This window comes from Tenrec ecaudatus, chromosome 1 (genome assembly GCF_050624435.1).
Source record: "Tenrec ecaudatus isolate mTenEca1 chromosome 1, mTenEca1.hap1, whole genome shotgun sequence".
NCBI classification, from domain to species: domain Eukaryota; kingdom Metazoa; phylum Chordata; class Mammalia; order Afrosoricida; family Tenrecidae; genus Tenrec; species Tenrec ecaudatus.
The window spans coordinates 56,442,069-56,462,384 of record NC_134530.1 but is presented as its reverse complement, the minus strand read 5'-3'; the positions used below and the strand labels follow the sequence as shown (position 1 = coordinate 56,462,384).

At 51.7% G+C, this 20,316-nt stretch overlaps 1 protein-coding gene across 2 annotated transcripts in view; it reads right to left on the bottom strand.

Moving 5' to 3' along the window:
- The window catches only part of AZIN2 (antizyme inhibitor 2), a 40,040-nt gene extending 20,033 nt beyond the window's left edge, over positions 1-20,007 (bottom strand). Inside the window, exons 1-8 of one of the 2 annotated variants that reach the window (XM_075553698.1) lie at positions 19,874-20,007; positions 19,627-19,747; positions 18,769-18,967; positions 16,883-17,056; positions 5,908-6,080; positions 4,823-4,957; positions 3,253-3,418; positions 528-690 (exon numbers count right to left, since the gene is read on the bottom strand). In XM_075553698.1, coding sequence (XP_075409813.1) covers positions 528-690; positions 3,253-3,418; positions 4,823-4,957; positions 5,908-6,080; positions 16,883-17,056; positions 18,769-18,873 — 916 coding nt within the window. In that variant the 5' untranslated portion in view covers positions 18,874-18,967; positions 19,627-19,747; positions 19,874-20,007. The remainder of the gene's footprint in view (positions 1-527; positions 691-3,252; positions 3,419-4,822; positions 4,958-5,907; positions 6,081-16,882; positions 17,057-18,768; positions 18,968-19,626; positions 19,748-19,873) is intronic. The other variant, XM_075553699.1, reaches the window with a different exon arrangement.
- Between the last annotated feature and the right edge of the window lie 309 nt (positions 20,008-20,316).

The window sequence follows — 20,316 nt, the reverse complement described above, 5'->3', positions numbered from 1 at the left end:
AAGGACTAATCTGTCCTGGAAGGACAAGGAAGACTGCTGTTGGAGACAGGGGAGCACAGAGGCCCCGCCTGCTCAGCCTGAACCGGAATCCCAGCACTGCCCTTGGGCTAGTTGCTCTGCCTCCCCATGCCCACGTGTAGCATCCTTATTCTGGGCTAAGAAGCAGTAGGCAGTACTTTGGAGAGGAAATAGACATCAAGCCAAATCCTGGCGCTACCTCTTAAGTAAGTCACTCCTGTTCTTTTTGCCTCTTACTTTTCTCCTCTGTAAAATGGGATAATTAAGTCTTTATTCTCTCTAAGGCTGTTTGAATCATGATTAAGCTTTGCAAAATATGAACCTTCCTGGGAAAAAGAATGCTGCGTGTCTGTGATGTGAGGGGGATCGATTTTAAATGTCCCTAAGCACACTCTCATTCTCTAGATTCCCTCATTCCTTGCACTGAGCCCCAAACCAGGCCCCACTCAGTCTGCCACTGTCCCCAACCACTGGGGAGAATGGGGCTCTCCTGCCCACCTGGTACTTACCCTCCCTGCTGGGCTGATCTGAAAAAACCTCCTTCTTGCCGATGACGTTGACAGCCAAGGTGAAGGCTGAGGTCACGTAGTAGCGTCCCAGCTCAGCAAGGATGTCCACACCACAGCCCTCTGGGAAGTACAGGTCCAAGGCGGGGTTGATCACAGAAGCAATCTGGGTGGGAAAAGGAAGTCAGCGGCGCAGTTTCATGTTGTAAGTATGAGGTTTATACTAAAGACTCGCTACAGCTCTGATTCAATTGTTGGAAGCTCTCTTAATTTTAGGGAGAAGGGCCTGGCAGCTGCTGAGTCTGTAGCTGCAGACAGCTGGCCAAAGAGGCAGGAAGGAGGCAGAGCTGGGTTCAGACTCTCCTCAGACGCATAGTGCGTTCCGTGTTTGGCAACTAGCCACAAGGTTGTCAGTTCAGAACCGTCATCCATTCCACAGGAGAAAGATGAAGCTTTCTACTCCTGTAAAGATTTACAGTTTGGGAAGCTCACGGGGCCAGTTCGACTCGGTTCTACGGGGTGGCTCTGAGTCGGCATGGACTCCATGGTAGTGAGTTGCATCAGTGTCCTCAGTGGTAAATCTGATAGCACTGCTGGGTCAGCATTGGACTGCGAACCCTGGGGTTGGTGATTCAAGCCCACCAGGCAGCCCGTGATAGGAAGAAGGAGCTGTCTGTTACCACTGATACTTACTGCCTCAGAAGCCAGACACAGGGCTCTTAAGAGTTGGAATGGACTCAGTGCAGTGGGTTTGGCTTCTGGAATTTTGATGTCTCCAACAATGGGAAGGAGCACCCTTAATATATCACTTAGTGCTCTGATTCCAGAAGTCCTCATATGGGTTAACAACCAACTGGCTAAACAATATAGTTTGTTATAGAAATATCAATGAATACAGAAGAGGAAAGAGGAGATAGTCATTCCTAATTCCATCACTCAGACAAGCCCAATCACAATCAACTTTTCTGAGTGGCCCCTTTCATTCTGTGCTATCCACACATACTCTGTTCTTTTATGAGAAACATAATTGGCGTGTGTGTGTGTGTGTTGTATGACCTCTTCCACTTCGTAGACAAAAGGAGCCCCGGCGGAGTAGTGGATTATAGATGAATTTGTTAACAGCAAGGCCAGCAGTTAAAACCCACCAGCCACTCCACGAGAGAAAAATGAGCCAATCTGCTCAGGTAAAGATTTATAGGGTTTAGAAGCCCCAAAGAAGCAGTCTAGCCTGTCCTATGTGGTCACTCTGAGTTGGAACTGATTTGATGGCAGTGGGTTTGGGTTTCATTCGTAATAAATTATGAATGCCCACCCCATACGAGTAATGATTTTCATCATACAAATGTACCATAATCTACCCAATCCTCAATCATTAGAAAAACCAGGGAAATCTGCTTGACTGCTGTTATAAACAAGCTGGAATGCTCATCTTTGAGGTTAATTCCCTGTGTCCATTCCTGAGTAATCCTGAGTCGATGTCTAGACCTGGGTAGTTCATGAAGCACTTCCTAAAGAGAAGTGACTCCCTAGTGGTTGGATCGAGGATTCAAAAAACCCAGACTGCCAGGGAGCCAATTCTGACTTCATAGTAACCCTATAGGGCAGAGCAAAACTGTCTGTGTGGGTTTCTAAAACAGTACATCTTTTTAGGAGTAGAAAGTTTCATCTTCCTCCCACAGAGCAGCTAGTGGCTTAATGCTGCTGACCTTGTGGTTAGTAGCCCAGCATGTAACCCACGCCACCACCACGGCTCCTGGGGCGGAGATTTAGGTGATATGTTTTTCTTAATCTCATCGCTAGTGAAGACAGAAGGACTAGGATTGGACAGAAATCCAATCTTACCTGCCCACTTGAGGGCAACGAAAGTACCTAGATCCTCACAGGTAGAAGCCCTGGTGGCGTAGCGGGTTACACATTGGGCTGCTAACCACACGGTCAGTAGTTCAAAACCACCAGCTGCTCCGAGGAACAATGACAGAGCTGTCTACTTCCATCAGGAGTTGTAGTCTCAGAAACCCACAGGGCAGTTCTGTCCTACTGGTTTCTATGAGTCAGAATTGATTTAGTGGCAGGGAGGTTTCGAGATCCCCAGGGTCTATGGTGGTGTCGGTAGGTGCCACTGAGTTGGTTCGGGCTCATAGTGACCACCCGATCCTACATCATCCTCACAGGACCTCACAGAATCGTTATGTGTGTGCCTATTGTTGCAGTGACTGTCAATCCATCTCCTCAAGGTCTTCCTCTTTTTCGCTGACCTTGGATTACACCAAGCATGATGTCCTTTTCCAGAGACTGGTCTCTCCCAATAACACATCCAAAGTACATTAGACGAAGTCTTGCCGTCCTTGCTCCTAAGGTGCATTCTGACTGTTCTTCATGCAAGACAGACAGGTTTGTTCTTCTGGCAGTCCTTGGTACTTCCAATGTTCTTCGCTTTTGAGCTATACAAGCATGTCCTGTTTGCATGTCAAGCGCATGGGCCGGTGTCAGGCAGAGCTGGATGTTTGGCCAGGTTCGGCCATTGCCCTGGGAAGCAAGTTAACATCGGTGTGCGTGCATCTGGAACACCAGTGAGCGGATCCAGAGAAAGCAATGAGCCTATCTTGCAGCACACAGGATCTGCTCACAGCCCGTTCCCCATCACGGGGACCCAGGGACCACTCTAACCTTTGACCCCTGCCCCCCCACCTTTGGAACCCAGCTCAGACACTCCCAGGCCCAGCATTACCTCTTCAAATCTCACTTTGGCTCCTTCGATGCCAGGAAACCCGCCGCCAAGGTCCAGGATGTGCATCCTGTGGCCCAGCTCAGTGCCCATTTCAAACACAAGCCGGGCATCTGCGATGGACTGAGCGTAAGCCTGAGGGTCAGGGCAGCCACTGCCAATGTGAAAACTGGGGAGGGGGTGGGGAGAACCTTGGATTACCCCAGTCAGGAGTGGCCTGGGTGCCCCAGTTGGTCAGGTCTGCCCACAGACAAATCTAAATGTGTTCCCAAAGACCTTGTGGCATCTAAGGGGAAGGCAGGAGGCTAGATCCAGGGTCTCGCACTTGGGCTGTGCCTTCTGGGATTGGGTTGGGTGCCAGAATCAGCCAGAGCCGGATATACCTCTTAGTCAACCCTGTGACCTTGGCAGGTTACTGAGCCTGCCCGTGTGCAGTTCCCCCCTCTATAAAATGGGAGTAAGGCAAAGGTGAAGTTATGAATGCTTCTGAGACATAACTAAGCTCCTGAGTTGCTAGCCATGGGGGATCAGGACCATAGTCTCGGACACCAAGGTCTATTAGTAGTTCACAGAGATCATGTTCTACATCCTATTCTGTGTGAGCAGTGCCTGGGGCCTTAGAAGCTCAAGAGCATCCACTAAAGTGGAACTATTGATCTCTTGCCCTTCAGAGGAAAGAAGAGGGATGACAATGAAAGGCATCCGGAAATAACTAAGTCCAATGAACTTAGTTAACGGACCATACAATCATCACACAACCCTGAGAGCAGACGAACCAGATGGTGTCTGGCTACCACCACCAAGTCTGCTTAAAGGATCATAGGAGAAGGTCCTGGAGAGAGTGAGAGATAAAGGTGGAACAACCCCCAATCATAAAAGAGGCCAGGCTGACAAGTGGGACCCCGAGACCATGGCCCTTCGTCACCCTTCAGGTCTGGAATGGGACCCACCTCGTGAAAGAACCATCAACCATGGCAGATCCAAAGGACAGCATCTACCCAAGGACAAGTTCGGAGGGCGAGGAAAGGGGGAGGACTATCACAGGAAACCCAGGGAGCACGTGGGGGTGGGATCCCCGGGGATGAGTTGAAACAAAAGATGTATGAACTACTGAGCACAAAACTGATCGGCTGCTCTGTCCACTTCACATGATTCACAGTAATTTTGTTCACAGGCCTCCTAGCACACAAGAGTATGGGGTTGTTGCACATGAAGCGTTTAGCACGGTGCCTGGCGCATCCAAAGTACAGAACAAGTAAAAGCTATCTTGTGAGCTCCCCATTATCTCTTCTTTCCTCTCCCTGCAAGAAAGGGGGCAGCCCGAGGGGAATACCCTGGGGGAGCCAGGTCCCCGTGTGGGGCATTCTGGGACAGACCTTTAGGAGATTGGGGGGTTAGGACAGAAAGACAGTCCACATCTTCTCTCCAGGGAACTCTCGGGAGGCATAGTCCCAGGACCAGTGACAGGTCCTGCTTGGGAGCCCAGGGGAGGCCTCCCCTGGGATTGAGTTGGTCCTAGGAAACAGACAGTGGGCCCAGCATGGGTGGGGGTGGCAAGGGTCCCAAGGCTCACCTCACACCAACCACCTCCATGTGGCTCCTCTTGGCCTTTGCAAGCAGGTGTCTGCAGGATTTCAGCGAAGCTCCAAAGCGCATGCTCAGGCAGCTCAGGGAGTGGGAGTCGTCGGTGGCGATACACAGAACCATTCTGAGAACACACGCATCGCACCTCTGCTGGGGCAGCTCGCCTCCTCCACCCCAAACACAGCTTCTCTGAGTCCTGCCCAGCAGCTCCCGAGGCCCCTGTGCTGACCAATCCACTCTCAAACATTGCTGGACTCCCTTCTCCTCCCTGGCCCTGTGGCCCTACCCTGGGCCGGACCTCACCAATTCTCCCTGGGGCAGTTCAGACGTCTCCTAATCAGCCTCCATCCCAGCCCAAGCCTTTCAATTTTTGGTTTATGAAAGGAGCATTTTGATATAAAACTCTTATGGAGAATGTCAACATTGTATACAAATGACAAGACTGAAGATGCCTCAGATAAAGTAGTCCCACCCACCTGGCCTCCCCCCTCACATAGCACCCACCCTGGATCCCCAGGGAGCCCAGTGTAGCAGTGGGGAAGCCACAGCCTGAGCAAACCATCTGCGTGCGGGCCCTGTGCGAGGGCAGTGTCATTCACCGCCTCCTTCCACCACTTGTCTGTGGCCTGTTCTAGCCTCGCCTGCTTCTGCTTCTCCACCCAACACCCTGTGCTGTTTCCGACATCCGTGTTCACTGTTCTCGCTATACACTGCTCATGCCCCCTCAACACCGCCAGCTTCTGTTTATTCCTCAAGGCCCGCTTCAAATGCCGCCTCCTTTGAGAAGTCTCACTGACATTCCCTCACTTTCTGAGCCTGTGTCTCTGACCTCCCTAACACCACTGGTTGCTCTCTGCCCACACCTTATCTAGGAGTTACTTCTGCCTTTGTTCAGGTGTACCTGCCCAGTCCAGGCATACCTGCCCAATCTCCTGTGACTGGCCAGCACCAGGGCAGGGCCCACCAGCATGCCTCCTCCCAAGCTCAATTCTCCATGGCAGCTGCACCCTCTCCCCGAACCCCTCCTCCCTCACACAGCAGCCCAGCCTTCCCATGCAATGGTTCTCCACTTACCTGGCACTGGGGTGACTCTTTGCCACCTTTGCCAGCTCCATCTCGTTGTCAAAGCTCAGCAGGCGGATCCCATGCTTGGCAGCGTACTTGATGTGGGCAATTTGCTTACAAGGGTTGGCGTAGATGATCTTACTGGCTGGGATGCCAATCCGCTGGACCAACTCCATCTCTGCCTATAGGATCCCAAAGTGGGTCATGAGGAGGCACCGGTGTCTGCTGGGCCCACGGAGCCCAAGGAAGTACAGAGGAGGGGCAGTCGTAGCTAAGCATGGGAGGTCCTCAACAGGGGGGCTCACTCTAAGACAGGAAATACATAGAAGTGGGACTGATGACAAGGAGGGGTGCCGTGGACAGCACAGCACGTGTACACTGCACAATCTGGAGGGTGGAGGGCAGGGCGTAATTCACATGGACTACACGGTAGAATTGTATACACATTTCCTAGCAGGAAAGCATCTTTTCTTTGAATAATATTTTTATTTTATATTCCATGAACATTTATCTAGAAAATTGGGTTCCCATTGAACACTTTCTATACAATTTGTTCAGTGACATCGATGATAGTTTCTTCAAAGTAAGTCAACTTCTTCATTTTTTTCCATTTCCAGTACTCTAATTTCCCTGCCCTCTCGTCTTCGATGCAGTGCGGATGTTGTCTGTTTGGTCTCATATTCCTGACTTTTTAAAGGTGCACAGTGCTGATGGGTAATATTGTTTATTTTATGACCCAATCTGTTACTTAGCTGAAAGATAACTTCATGGAGAAGTTTTGGCTCCAGGTTTGAGAGTATCTCAGGGAGTCCTCCAGTCTCAACCCGTCCAGTAAGCCTGGGCTGTTTATGAATTTGCGTTCTGTCCCACATTTTGCTCCCATTATATCAAGATCCACCTGTTGTGAACCTGATCAGAAGGTTGGTAGTGGTACCTGGGCACCATCTAATTCTTCAGGTCTCGGTAGTAAAGCTCAGTTGTTGGGACAGAATCAACATACTGATTAAAACAATTCCCTTAAGAGGAAGGGAATGCCTTTTCTAATTCCCATGCAGGCAGGATACAGACTCATAGAGGAACTGACGATGGGCTTCAGACACATTTCCCTGGCAGATTTAAAAGGTTAGCGAATATTACTTGGTGTGTCAGAAAGTCCACCAGCTGATGATAAAAACACGGCAGTGGCTATTGGTGACAGTTGCACATCATTGCCAATGTAATCGATGACAGCACATCGTAAATGCTAAACTGGCAAATGTTGTTCTGTCTATCTTCACAATAAAGAAATGAAAAATAATAACTAATTAAATTTTCCAAAGAAGCCCACTAGAACAAGCATCTTCTTGAAACAAGTCACCTAACAGCCCGTGGCTTTCACTGCGCCGGGTGGCTGTTTCCCCTCGGGGGCTCCTTCCCTCCCCACTTCGCAGCCTGGCTGCCGCATCCACACTGCAGACAGTGATCAAGACAATGTGCTGATGAGAACAGCAGCCGTGTTCACGGGGCCCCTAGCACAGCCACGTGCTGGATCTGATGCTTTACATCAAATATCAGGAAACATTTCCTGCAAAGGGCCAGAGAGTTGCAATGACTCGATCGCCATTGTGGTGTGAAAGCTGACAGAGACAATATGTAAATCCCTGGGCTTGGCTGTGATCCAATAGAACTTCCCAGAAAGCCAGGTGGCAAGCTGAACGTGGCCCATCACCATAGTTTGCTGACCATCAATTTGGCTTAGCTCTTTTATTTAATACTTACAATCGTCTATCCAGTGGATATTAGTGCTGGTCTGCAGAGGGGGAAAACAAAGCTCATAGGAGCAGTAGGTAGCAGAACCAATTTCAAAGGGAAGGGAGTCAGGGAGGAGACGTAAGAGCAGCTCTAGCCATTGTTATTCCATAATAAGATCCTGGTTTTAACTTGGCAGCTCTCAGTGCTAGGTATCTTTGCCCATTTTAACTGCCCTATCGTATTATTTACTGATCTGTCCTTTATTATTCCCCTTTGTGATCATCCTATTTGGAGTCCCTGGGTGTTGCAAATGGCTAATGCACTTGGCTGCTAAGTGAAAGGCTGCAGGTCGGTGTCTCCCCCCAGGCCCCTCAGGTCTACTTCTGGAGAGTCTGCCCTTGAAAACCCAGTGGAGTACAGTTCTCCTCTAACACAAACTGGGTCACCAAGTGTCAGAGCAACTCAGCACCAACCGGAAAGACCCTGTCCACTGGCCACACTTGAAGGCGGACAAAACTGAGCTCAGAGAGGTCTATCTGTGCCATGTAATTCATTAATATGGCCCTTCTAGCTATATCCCTTATGTAATGTTTTATAAGTCTGGACTCTATGCCTGTGACTATTAATTTTTTTTGGAGGGTGGTCTCTGTTACAGGATGAGGGTGGGATGTGGTGGTCTCTGTTACAGGATGAGGGTGGGATGTTTCTTTAGGATTACTGTACTAGAGGGTATGACTTAAGACACCATCCTAGATGCAACTGCTGGTCTTTCCCCATGCAGAACAAAGAAGAATGAAGAAAATTAAAGGCACCTAGAAACAATTAGTCCAATGGACTAATGACCCACATGAACCTCAGCCATCCCTGAGACCAAAAGCACTAGATGGTGCCCCACTGCCACTACCTACAGCTTTGAAAGGGGTCACATCAGAATGTCTGGGGTCGAATGAGAGAAAAATACAGAACAAAACTCAATTTTTAAGAGCAGGGATAGAAATAGGAGGAACTCCCCAGACAGTGTCCCTCACCCACATGGCTCAATCCTCAGTCAAACAATAGACAGCCGTATGAGGGGAACAATGGTGCCAGGGAGATAACATGCTCCTTAGAACCATGCACCATCTGAGATGACTAGGGCAGCATTTCCCCAAGAACAAAGTCCAGAAGTCAGGAAGGGACAGGAAAGGAGGGGGAGTAGAAAAGGGAAGTACAGGGAGGAAGTGGGATATTACATTGGGGGACCTGCCATCAATGACATGAAATAAGATGTGTAGGAGTCACTGAATGGAAAACCGGTTTGCTCTGTAAACCTTCACTCAATTTGCAGAGCCAGGCAGGGTACAATGTAGCAACGACGAAACATACAACTTTCCCCTAGTTCTTAAATGCTTCCTTCCTCCCACTTTCATGATTCCAATTCTACCTTACAAATCTGGCTAGACCAGAGGATGTACATTGGTACAGATAGGAACTGAAAACACAGGGAATCCAGAGAAGATGATCCCTTCAGGACCAGTGGTGAACCCAGTATTGCCATTCTGGGAGGGTGGAGGGAAGGTGGAATAGAAAGGGGGACCCGATTACAAGGATCTACATATAACTCCTTCCCTGGGGGACGGACAATAGAGAAGTGGGTGAAGGGAGACATTGGACAGTGTAAGATATGACAAAATAATAACTTATAAATTATCAAGGGTTCATGAGGGATGGGGAGCAGGGAGGGAGGGGAAAATGAGGAGCTGATGCCAGGGGCTTAAGTGGATAGCAAATGTTTTGAGAATGATGATGGCAACAAATGTACAAATGTGCTTGACACAATGTATGTACATATAGATTGTGATAAGAATTGTAGGAACCCCCAATAAAATGATTTTTTTAAAAGAACCAAGGGGGGGGCTAAAAAAGTTTTTTAAAAAGTCACCATTTCATTTTCCTTGGGGGATTGCTGACTAAAAAACTAAAAAGCACACATCCACCCAAGCCATTCCTCTGTGCAGGAGAGCAATCAGACCCAAATAGAGAGGCAGGACCATGGGAAGAGCGTGTCCAAGCTCTCTAGCAGAAGGCCCGATGCCCCGGAAACTGTGGCATCGAGACAAAGCAAGAACAGCAGCTTGGAGACTGTGGAGCTGTGAGGCTGAGTGACAGGCTGACTTCCTGGTCCACGGAGGCACTGGCCAAGGGACCCTGGGGCTGAGCGGCTGAGGATCAGAGAGAGATTTGCTTCTGGTTGAGGAAAGGTGTTGCTATGGACCAACAATTGTATCCTTACTGTCTGCTGATCCTCACTTATGCAATCAATTAACATCCCTAATAAACCCACCTAATTGTGAGTATTGTCTGAGTTCTATGTGGCCCCTGCAATGAGTCATCTAACCCAGCAGACAAGTGGAGGGCTGTGGAAGCATGAACGCTGCAAAGTGGGTAAAGATGGACGGAGGTGAAGGCATGCCTGACCCAGCTGGAAGCGCTGCCATCAGTTTGTTCCGGAGGTGGGTGTCCCTGTCCCTGCCTGGAGGTCTGAGCGGATGTGAAAAACTTTGCTTCCTGTTTCACCATGTGTGATGCAGAGAGAGGAGGAAGAAATGGAAGCACTTTGATGATCAATATCTAAATAATAGCTATTGTCTTTCATAGGAGCCCCGGTGGTAGCATGGTTACACATTGGGCTGTGATCCACAGAGTTGGCAGTTTGAAACCCCCAGCCGCTCTGCGGGAGAAAAATGAGGCTTTCTACTCCCATAAGCAGTATCGAACCTTTGCAAGGACAGTTCTACTCTGTGTTTTAGGGTCACTATGAGTCAGCATCGACTCTAGGACAGTGAGTGCTCTCTTTCATTAAAGTTTGTTTTTTTGTGGTTGTTGTTTTGGCTTCTTTTGTTGGTTTGTTTTGTTTTTTGTTGTTGTTGTTGTTTTGGTCAGCCACTATATTTGACGTGTATTCTCATGAAATTCTCGTAATAATTAGATGAGAAAGGAAGCAGAGGCTCAGAGAAGTAGCTTGTCCCAATTCCCACAGCACAGGACCATCAGACTGGAGCACCCTGCTCTGAAGCACAGCCCTACAGTGACAATGGCAGCCTGTGCTGACAGACTGAGCAGCTGGAGACTCACCAGGGCCCGTGTTAGGTTAGTGAAGACATGGTGAATGACGCAGGGGACCTCTGGCCCCCCTGGAGCGAATGACAGTGGAATTACAGCTGGGAGGTAAGCCTTGAAGGCTAAGTACAAGAGAACCCGGCAGGAGGGGGGGCAAGGGGGGGAGCCCTGGAGGTAAGGGGTGAAGGACGGCCTTGCTGAGGGTCTGAAAGTGCAGCTGAGCTCTGCAGAAGGGCGTGGCCTGGCCAAGAGGGGAGGAAAACTGTTTTCTGTGGAGAGAACAGCCCGGGTGGAGGGTCTGGGCCTGCTCAAGGAATGGTGAGCAGGCTGGTGTGTCCGGGCAGGACAAGCGCAGAGGGGTGAGGGTGAGGTCTGAGCGAGGCGGCAAAGAAAGTGAGGTGGCCGCATATGGGTTTCACTGGTTTATCCTGAGAGTGATGGGAAAATTGGAAAAAGCGTTTCAAGAAGGGAAGTGACCGGCTGAGGTTTGCATATGGATATGGATGGAGGGAAGGCAGAGAGGGTCTGGGAAAAAGGCCCAATGGCTGCTGCAGGCCTTGTAGGAGAGATCCTACCCCCAAAGGGGAAGCGCTACCTGGGGCAGGGGTAGGACACATGAGGGGGCCCCACTGGTGGCAGAGTGAAGGGCCATTCCTGAGGACATCTGAAGACACCTTGTGGTCAAGTTACCAGCTGGATAGATGAGGCTTCAAAAAACCGTCCAAAGGTTTGTGGGGAAACGCCATGATCTTTTCTTTCCAATTCTCCACCAGCTTTTTGGAGATTCCTCGCACAGGTCTGAGCTGGTCAAAATGTGGGTGACCTGCAGCTGCCTTTAAAGCCACAGGAGGAGAGGAAATCTCAGAAGAGGGAAAGTATGCGTCAGAACGGGCCTGAGACCAAATCTAAAAGAACATGGCCAAATAGAGGGCCGTAAACTACAGGGTGCTGGCGGGTAAGCACTGGGTTGCTAACCACAGGTTGGCAGTTCAAGCCCACAAACCACTTCCTGGGAGAAAGAAGAGGCTATATGCTCCTGCAAAGATTTACAGCCTTGGAAACCCTGCACAAGTTCCCTCTGAGTTGGAATCAACGCAATGGCAGTAGGGTAGACTATAATGTCCCGGTGGCACTATGGGTTAGGTGTTGGGCTGCTAACTAAGGTTGGTGGTTCAAACCCACCAGCCCTATTGCAAAGATGAGGTTGTCTGCTCCCATAAAGATGATAGTCTTGGAAACCCTATAGAGAATGACGATGAGTCAGAATCCACCCAAGGGCCATAGATGAGACTAAGGGACCCCCTCCCTACACCATCATGTGCACGCGCGCGCGCGCACACACACACACACAGAGTCAGCTTGTTTCACTGCAATGGCTTGTGTTTCTATTGTACTGGAAGTTACAGCACCAATGTTTCAAGTACCAGCAGGGTCAGCCACAGCAATGACTTCCAGAAGAACTTCCAGAAACAGAAAGCCTAAAAAGAAAGGCTGGCAGTCTACTTTCCAAAATTAGCCAGTGAAAAACCCTATGCCATCAGAAGAATATTACCTGATATTGTGCTGCAAGATGAGCCCCTTGGTTGGGAGGTACCCAAAATATACCAAAACCACAACCATGGCTTGAGTGACCAACCATCCTGAAGATAGCACAGGACCGGGCAATGTTTTCCTTGATTACACACCAGTCACCATGAGCTGGAGCAACCAACCACAGAAGACGTGGATGAGCCAACTCCTGGGACTGAGGAGAGACGTCTCTAGGAAAGGGTGACTAATATGCAGTGGACAGGCCACTCCTTATAAGCCAACCCTGTCTGGCAGGCTTGTGCCCGGGTGGAAGGAGGCATCTCTGGCAGAGGTGTCCAGTGAGGGTGGGGGCAGTGTGGAGCGGTCGTCACTCATCCTCTTGTGTACTTGTGACTTCTTGGAAACTGCGATGATGTCACGCTTGAGTTTCTCTTTTTAAGCTGTGTTGATTTGTTGAAAGGTCCGCTAAAAAGATAACCACAGAGGGTGCCCCTGCACTGGGTCTAGGAACATCGACACGAACAGAGTTTCCAAACCTGCTGAGATGAAAGCTACTTGGGAACATTCTAAACTATTTGAATAGCGTTTATACTTTATTCTAAAATCACAAGAAGATTTTCGATTTGTCTATGGGACGGACATGTTGTGGTTGTTAGGTGCCATCGAGTTGGTCCCACCTGCTAGCAGCCCTTTGTAGGGCAGACTGAGCCAGCGCCCGGTCCTGTGTGAGCCTGGCAGTTGCTCTTCTTGTTGCTCGTCTGAGCCATTGCTGCAGCCACTGCATCAGGCTGTCTGCTCGAGGGTCTTCCGCTTTGGGGCTGCCCCTCCACTTTACCCAGCAGAGATGATCCTGCCTGATAACATGTCCAAAGTATCGAGAAGAACTCAGCTTCCTTACTTCTAAGGAGCATTCTGACTGTTCTTCTTCCAAGAGAGATGTGTTTGTTCTTCTGGCAGTCCACGGTGCTTTCCTGTTCTTCCCCAGCACCATCCCTCCAGTGCCCGGATTCTTCTTTGATGTCTACACCACAGTACTTTGAAGAGTACACCACGCCCACGGAATGAATTCCAACTCACGGGGACCCTCTACGGAAGCAGAGCGGCTCCATAGGGTTTCCAAAGCTATCAATGTCTACCGACGCAAACCTGTCTCCTCCTCCTCCTCCTCCCCTGAAACAGCCGGTGGGTTCCAACCACAAACCATCTGGCTCGTAGCCTGCTGCTTAACCCACTGCACCCCCCGCACACCTTCAAGGATGCAGGAATCACACTGAGGGCCTCATGCACGCACAGAATGTGCTCCGGGGCTACATCGCCACAGCAAAGCCCTACACACCCCTCCGGTTCCTGCAGGGGATGGGCTCTGGCGACCGAAAGCTGATACCTATCAGCAGAATTAATATTTAAAATAAGGTACGCACCCACAAAAATACTAGTAATAAAAAATAAGGTAATGGACTTAGGATCCTGGCAGTGCAGAGGCCTGGAACAGGAAGGATGGCCCTGGTCAGGACACGTGGGTTTCGGAGCGGGCGCTGAGGAAAGGGGTCAGCGAGTGTGGAGGCTGGCCATGAAGATAGGGCAAGGAATTAGATTACAGAGGACATGGCGTCCAGGAAGTTTAAAATGCTTTTAAAGATGGGGGATGCTAACGAGAACAAGGGGGGAGGGGGAATGGACCAAGGGCCCAAGGTCCTTGATACGGTCCTTTGCCAGGCGTGGCCCTGGAGCCAGTCCTTGCCAGTCCTGGAGTCTGTGCGTTCATGCCCCGCCCTCCATCTAAGTCCACTAAGCAAGGTGTTTTTGAAGGTGACTACACCATATGGACGACCAGAAGAGGGCAGCCTTGACCTTCCAAGAAAAGGAGCCATTTCTTGTAAATGCACCAAAGGGACTGCTGGCTTCACCTCACCCTTGCAGTTGACTGAGCGCAGGCGCCACTAGCCCGCTGAGGCCCAGCTCAGCCACACGTTGCCCGAGACTGTTGAGAGAGACAAGTTGCCACTCCTCAGTACTTGACCCCAGGCAAGTAGCTCAACCTCAGCGCCTCACTTCCTTCTATGCGAAATGCTGCCCCCCCAGGGGGTTGTCAGAGTCAGTGACCTCATGAGGCTGTTTCGGGAATAAGTGAGATCATGTCCAGAAAACACTTGGCAAGTTGCCTGGCACCACAGAAGCACTCCAAGAGCGGAAGCTACCTTGAAATGCTCCAATTGCCAAGGTCTTTCTGAGTCTCGTGTGACCTCCTGAAGCCAGGTCTCGAGGGCCCACCACCTCAGCCCTGGAGCACTGGACACCAGCAGTGGACCGCAGTCCTGCTGTCACCCCTATGCTGTCTCCCAGTAGCTGCAGGCAGCAGCAGGGAGGAAAGTCTAGCTCTGTTACCAGCAAGCTGGGTGCAATTGGCCCCAGGGGTTTCTCGGCTGTGAGGGGGTAATCACGCCCCCTGCATATCTCTCAAGGGGGCCCTGGGGGTGTGGTGCGTTAAGCACATGCCTGCTAAACACCAAGTCCGTGGTCCAAACCCACCAGTGGCTCCAAGGAAGAAAGATGACAAGATGAGGCTGTTTCTGTAAAGATTTGCGGTCTTGAAATCCCTATGGAGCAGCTCCACTGCACCCAATAGAGTCCCTGCATCCAGATCCACTCAGTGGTGCTGGGCTTGGGTGCACACCTTACAAACCCCGGTGCCCTGGTGGCACTGTGACTGTGTGTTTGGCTGTTCACTGAAAGGTTGGCAGTTCGAGCCCACCAGACCCTTCACAGAAAGGAAAAAGAGCAGTCTGCTTCTGTACAGATGGCAGACAGCCTTGGAGACCCCATGGGGCTCCTCTACTCTGTCCTGCGAGTCACTGTGAGTTGGATTTGACTTGACAGCAGTGGTTTCAGTGTAGGTTTCGATGCACGTCGCCAGGATGGCAGAACACTTAGGTGTTCAATTACTAACAGGTGGTCATGGGAGCCCATGCAGAGGCCTGGTGATCTGCTTCCAAAAAGACATGACCTTGAACACCCTGGGGAGGGCCACTCCACTCTGCCACACAGGGGTTGCCAGGAGACGGACTCAATTCTATGGCAGCTGTTTTTGCCTCTTGGTTGTGCGCCTCGCCGCACTTTCTGTAAGGCACACACCTAGCCAGGTGTGCAAAACCCACTGCCCTCTAGGCAATTCTTCAATAGCTTCTACAAAGAGGCTGTGCAGGTGACCAGAGGGAGCGATTCACCTAGTACTAAGGCCATTGACAGTGGGTCCCTGGTCAAGCCAGCCTGCTCATTCTGACCACCTCATCCTGGTGCACACGTCTCTCTACCCGGAATATCCTCCAGTCCTGTGAACTCACCCACGCTGGCTCTCCTGCTTTCTCCCCCAAGAAGCCTTTCTAGAACTCACCTCCCAACGTCTACGTGAAGGGCCCCCTCTCAGAACAACCGGTGCTGACCATTGATACCAGTCAAGACCATGCCCCACGCCAATGCACGCAGCCTATGCCCATCTCCGGGCCTTGATCTGGCTGGTTCCTCTGCCTAGAGCACTCTTCCCTAATCCGCCACACAGTCTGATCTGTTTCCTTCAGCTTTCCGAGAAGCCTTCCCAGGGAAAATGGTTTAAAATGGCAATCCTCCCAGTATGTGGAGGATTGTGCCATCGAAAATACCTATCTGAAACACACCTTGACTATCTATCTCCGTCATTTAACTTGTCTATTTTCTAGAAGGCAAGTTTTATGAGAAAGGGGCTTTTCTTTTTGTTCACTGCTAAATCCTCACTTAGAATAGTCCTTGGCCCCATAACAGGTGCTCAATAAACATTTGCTGAATGAACAAATGAGATATGTGCAGAGCTGTACTCGGAGGAAAAGGTATACTTTGAAAGGTTTGTTGTTGTTGTTCTGATGGAGTGACATTAGTGATGAAACAATGGGCTCAAACTCAACAATAACTGTGATGTTGGTGCTGGACCAGGCATGTTTTGTTCCGTGGTCATAGGGTCGCTATGAGTCAGAGCTGACTTGTCAGCACCTAATAACAAGACTAGAACAAAATAAAAGTTCAATACCAGCCTTATCAAGCACAGTCACTAACCCATTGTAAGAGTTCAATGAATATTTAGGAAGTGTTATAAATGATAGTATATTTGCAAAATAAATCTAAAGAGAAAAAGGAATTAAGCAACCAACTGAAATGCAATTAGAAAACAATATACACACAGACATGCATGCACATAAAAAAAAACCCTGAGATATCAGTTAAGAAAATGTAGTCACACATTATCAAGATTATAGAAGAAAATAAATAAATAAAACCAATGCTAGGAAGGCGTTTTGTTTTTTAATTGGAAGATGACCACATAGGCCATGAAGTTAAAAAATCACCATTACAAAAAAAAAGATCTCCATTACAAAGGTGACCCTCCCACCCAGGGGCACTTCAGATTCCAAGTTGGAACTTTAAGGATGACAAATCCCAGCTCCAGAGCTCCTCATTTCTCCCTTTCATCCTCCCAGAGCACAGGGGCCAAGGGCAGTTCCCGCCTGCATCCCCAGGGCCCACCCCCACCAGCCCAGTCCTGTGTGTGCTCAGTAGGCAGCCAGGTGCAGCACACTGGTGGGATGCAGGGGCTCACCTTGTTGGCGCAGCTGAAGCCTAGCCCCAGCTCGGCCAGGACCTTCAGCACACCCGGGCTGCTGTTGCACTTGACGGCGTAAAAGGGCCGGACGCGCGGCAGGCACTTGAGAAAGCAGAACTGCTTCCTCACTATGGCACCCAAGTCGGCCACGAAGAAAGCAGTAACCTCACCCTGTGGACCAAAAGGGGTGGGTTTGAGATGGCACCCAGCTCCCTCCCCGTCCACGCTTTCCTCAGCCCCCAAGGGCCCAACCGAAACTCAGCACTGGCCACAAGGCTCCCCAAGCCGACAGCGTAGAAGCCAAACTCAGCCTGGCATGAGGCCTGCCATCCCACCCCTGGTCCAGCCCCAGTCCAGCTCTACCTCTATCTGTGGGCTGAACCAATGTCCCACCTGAAAGCCTCTGTTTCTGCTAGGCCCTCCCCTTCAGATATGCTACCAGGCCAAATCCTAGTCCCCCTTCAGGTTTCAACACGACGGCCGCCTTCCCCAATTATCAGGCAGCTGTGTCCTGGAGGCCGCCAGTGCATTTTGCAATGTCTTAGTGCTATGTGTACAGCTTTCTTCTCCATAAAAGGGCAAATCCCCTGGAGGCACAGTAAGTGCCCCGAGGCCCTCAAATAGGCCCTTTGCCACTTCAATCCATCCCTTCGGACAAACGGTCCTCACTGATTCGAGAAGGACTGAGCCTGTGCGGGGCTGAGGGTGAGGCATGCCACACCTTTCCTGGGACCGCCCCCAAAGCAAAACCAAACTCACTGCCAGAGTCAGTTCTGACCCACAGCGACCCAGAGTAGAACTGCTCCCGTGGGTTTCCGAGACTGCAACTCTACAAGAGTAGAGAGCCAAGCTGTTCTCCTCAGGAGCAGCTGGTGGTTTCAAACCGCTGACCTTGAGGTTAGCAGCCCAACATGTAACCACTACGCCTCCAGAACGCCCTAGGACTGTCTTTTATGCAACACTTTTTATACTGAGGCCCATTTGGTGCCAGGTTCTATGCTCAGGGACTGAGATGACTAGGCAGGGCCCTGGCATGGAGAGGCTGTGTCTGGAAGTGAAAGAACTCCTTAAGCAATTACAAATGCATTCCACAAAGTGCAGTGGGGGGTGCCATGGAGAAAGGAGGCAGTAACTCCCCTTGAGGCCATCAGAAAAAGATGGCACTGATGAGAAGGGATGAGAAACAGAAAGGGAGAGGGTCTGGGAGAGGGGCAGTCCCGGCAGAGGGCACAGCCTGGGCAAAGGCATGGCATCATTAGGAAGTCTGAGTTGAGTAGCCCAGCACTGATGGAGCAGTATATACACTGTTGAAAGAGCCAGAAGCAGGGTGGTGGAGGTAGGTAGGCAGGCATCCCTGGATCATACTAAGGAGTTCCGATTTGCTCCTATGTGCATTGGGGAGCCGCTACAGAATTCTGGCTTAAGCAGGGCTGTGACAGAGTTGGAGGAGGGGAGGTGCGGCAGGGAGGTGGTTGGAGAGATGTTCCTGGCCATTAGAGAGAAGACTGAACTCTGCCTTGATATTCCAGAAGAGCTGGAGGGTGAGTGGTTTAAGGAGGCAGAATTCCCAGGGCTTGGTGATGCCCAGATGTGGGCTCTGAGGGGCAGAGCGGGCAGGTGAGGAGGACTCGCAGGTTTCTGGTCTAGAGGGCTGGATAAATAATAATGGAACCGCATGAGAGGAGAGGCAGGTTTGGGGACAAGGATCGGGTACATGGGAGATAAAACGAAATGACTCAACGAGAGTGGGCTTTTTGAGTTTCCCTTGCAAACAGAAAGGGCTGGATACCGAACGAGTCAAAGGAAAGGAGGGTCCTGAGGGCCTTTCAGTGGAGGCACAGAGGGCAGATGCCTCAGAACTGCCCTCAGCCCCAGCCCCTCACCGTAGCGGCTTGCGAGGCCCCCAGAGTGAGCTCCTCCAGCAGGTCTCGGGTGCTGAAGCCCTCCTCCACCATCACAAAGTCCGATTCGCTCAAGTAGCCAGCCATGCCGGGGAGGAGCAGGTGCCCACAGGCGGGAGGGAGGCACCGCTGTGGGCCGCTGCCGCTGCTGCCGCCGCCGCCTTAGAAAGTATGCAACACACTGCGGGGGAGGGGGGACAGGGGTAGAGGGAAAGACAGGGCCAGTGGGGGGCTGGCCTCTGCAGCCCCTTCCCTCACCTCCTCAGGTCAGGGCGCCAGTCCTGCCAAATCCCGTTCCCAGCACAAGCCTGACAACTTAAGCTTCCCTGTGAGGCTGGGAAAGGGCAGGAATCGTGGACTCTAGACTGGGGCAGGGCATCATTGATGCCTTGATGTCGTCGCCGCTCCCACCTCAGTGCTATTCCATCTGTCAAATGGGAGGGTTGTTTGGGGGGCGGGTCCCAGTTCTGAAGTCCCGGAAAGGAGGGAGCGTGCGCGAGAGAGCAGGGTAGCTGAGGAGCTCCTTGGGAAGGTTCCCGGGCCCTCGGCCCTGCGCACGTGCACCCAGCAGCCATGCAAAGCCGGGGTTAGGTCCCGCTCCACCCTGCTGCCAGGCGCTGGGTCGGCTCATCTCCACCGGGAGCCTCAGTCTCCCAGGTAGTCAGCGGGGCTTGGCTAGTGCCGCGAAGCTAGGATTCGGAGCACACAGGGGGCGCCACGAGGGGGTGGGGGGTCACGGCGAGACCGCAAGTGGATGCTCTGTCCCAGTGGTCCTTCCCCAGTGCAGGCCCCTCTCACACCACCCCCATCCCGCGCCCTCTCCCGCCCTCATCCCCTTACCAAGCTCCGTCCTCCTTCACTGGGGTCAGAGCCAGGTGCGCTGCTAGGGGGGGTCGCCGGTGACCTCGAAACTTGTGCAACACCCCGAGGAGGAGTGGCAGTTGCGGAGCCGAGGCCCCTGCTGAGGAGGCAAGAGGGTCGGGCCCGGGGTACAGGTCAGCCTTGGAGCTGAGGGCGCCCGCGGGCCGAGGTTCCTCGAGCCACCCCAAGGGACCCCCACCCCCACCAACCGCCTCTTCGCACTCGCCTTAAAACGCATTTACACGGCTTCGGCCCATAGGTCTCCCCAGCGAGTGAATCGGGTCCTCGGCGCCTCCGCTCGCTCGCTCCCCCCGGCTCGGGCCCCGCGGCCTGCGCCCCGCCCGCCCAGCAGCCACCGACCCCACGCCCTGCCTGGCACGCCCGCGCCCTCTTATATAAGCCCCGCCCCGGCCCCGCCCCGACGCGCAGGCCCCGCCTCCAGGCGACCGGCCCTCCGTAGCCCTGGCAACAGCGTGCCGCTATCTCATTGGTCGATTCTGACATAAAGCATTCAGCTCTGCCTTCCGCTTCCTCAAACCTGCGCCTCGGGCACGTCTTCGCCGAGGCCGACCCACGCCCGCCGAGCCGAACTGCCGGCTGCCGCCTTTGGACCTCGACGTCCCCTGGGCGGGACCTTTAGTTGCTGGATTTTGGATATAAAATGATCAG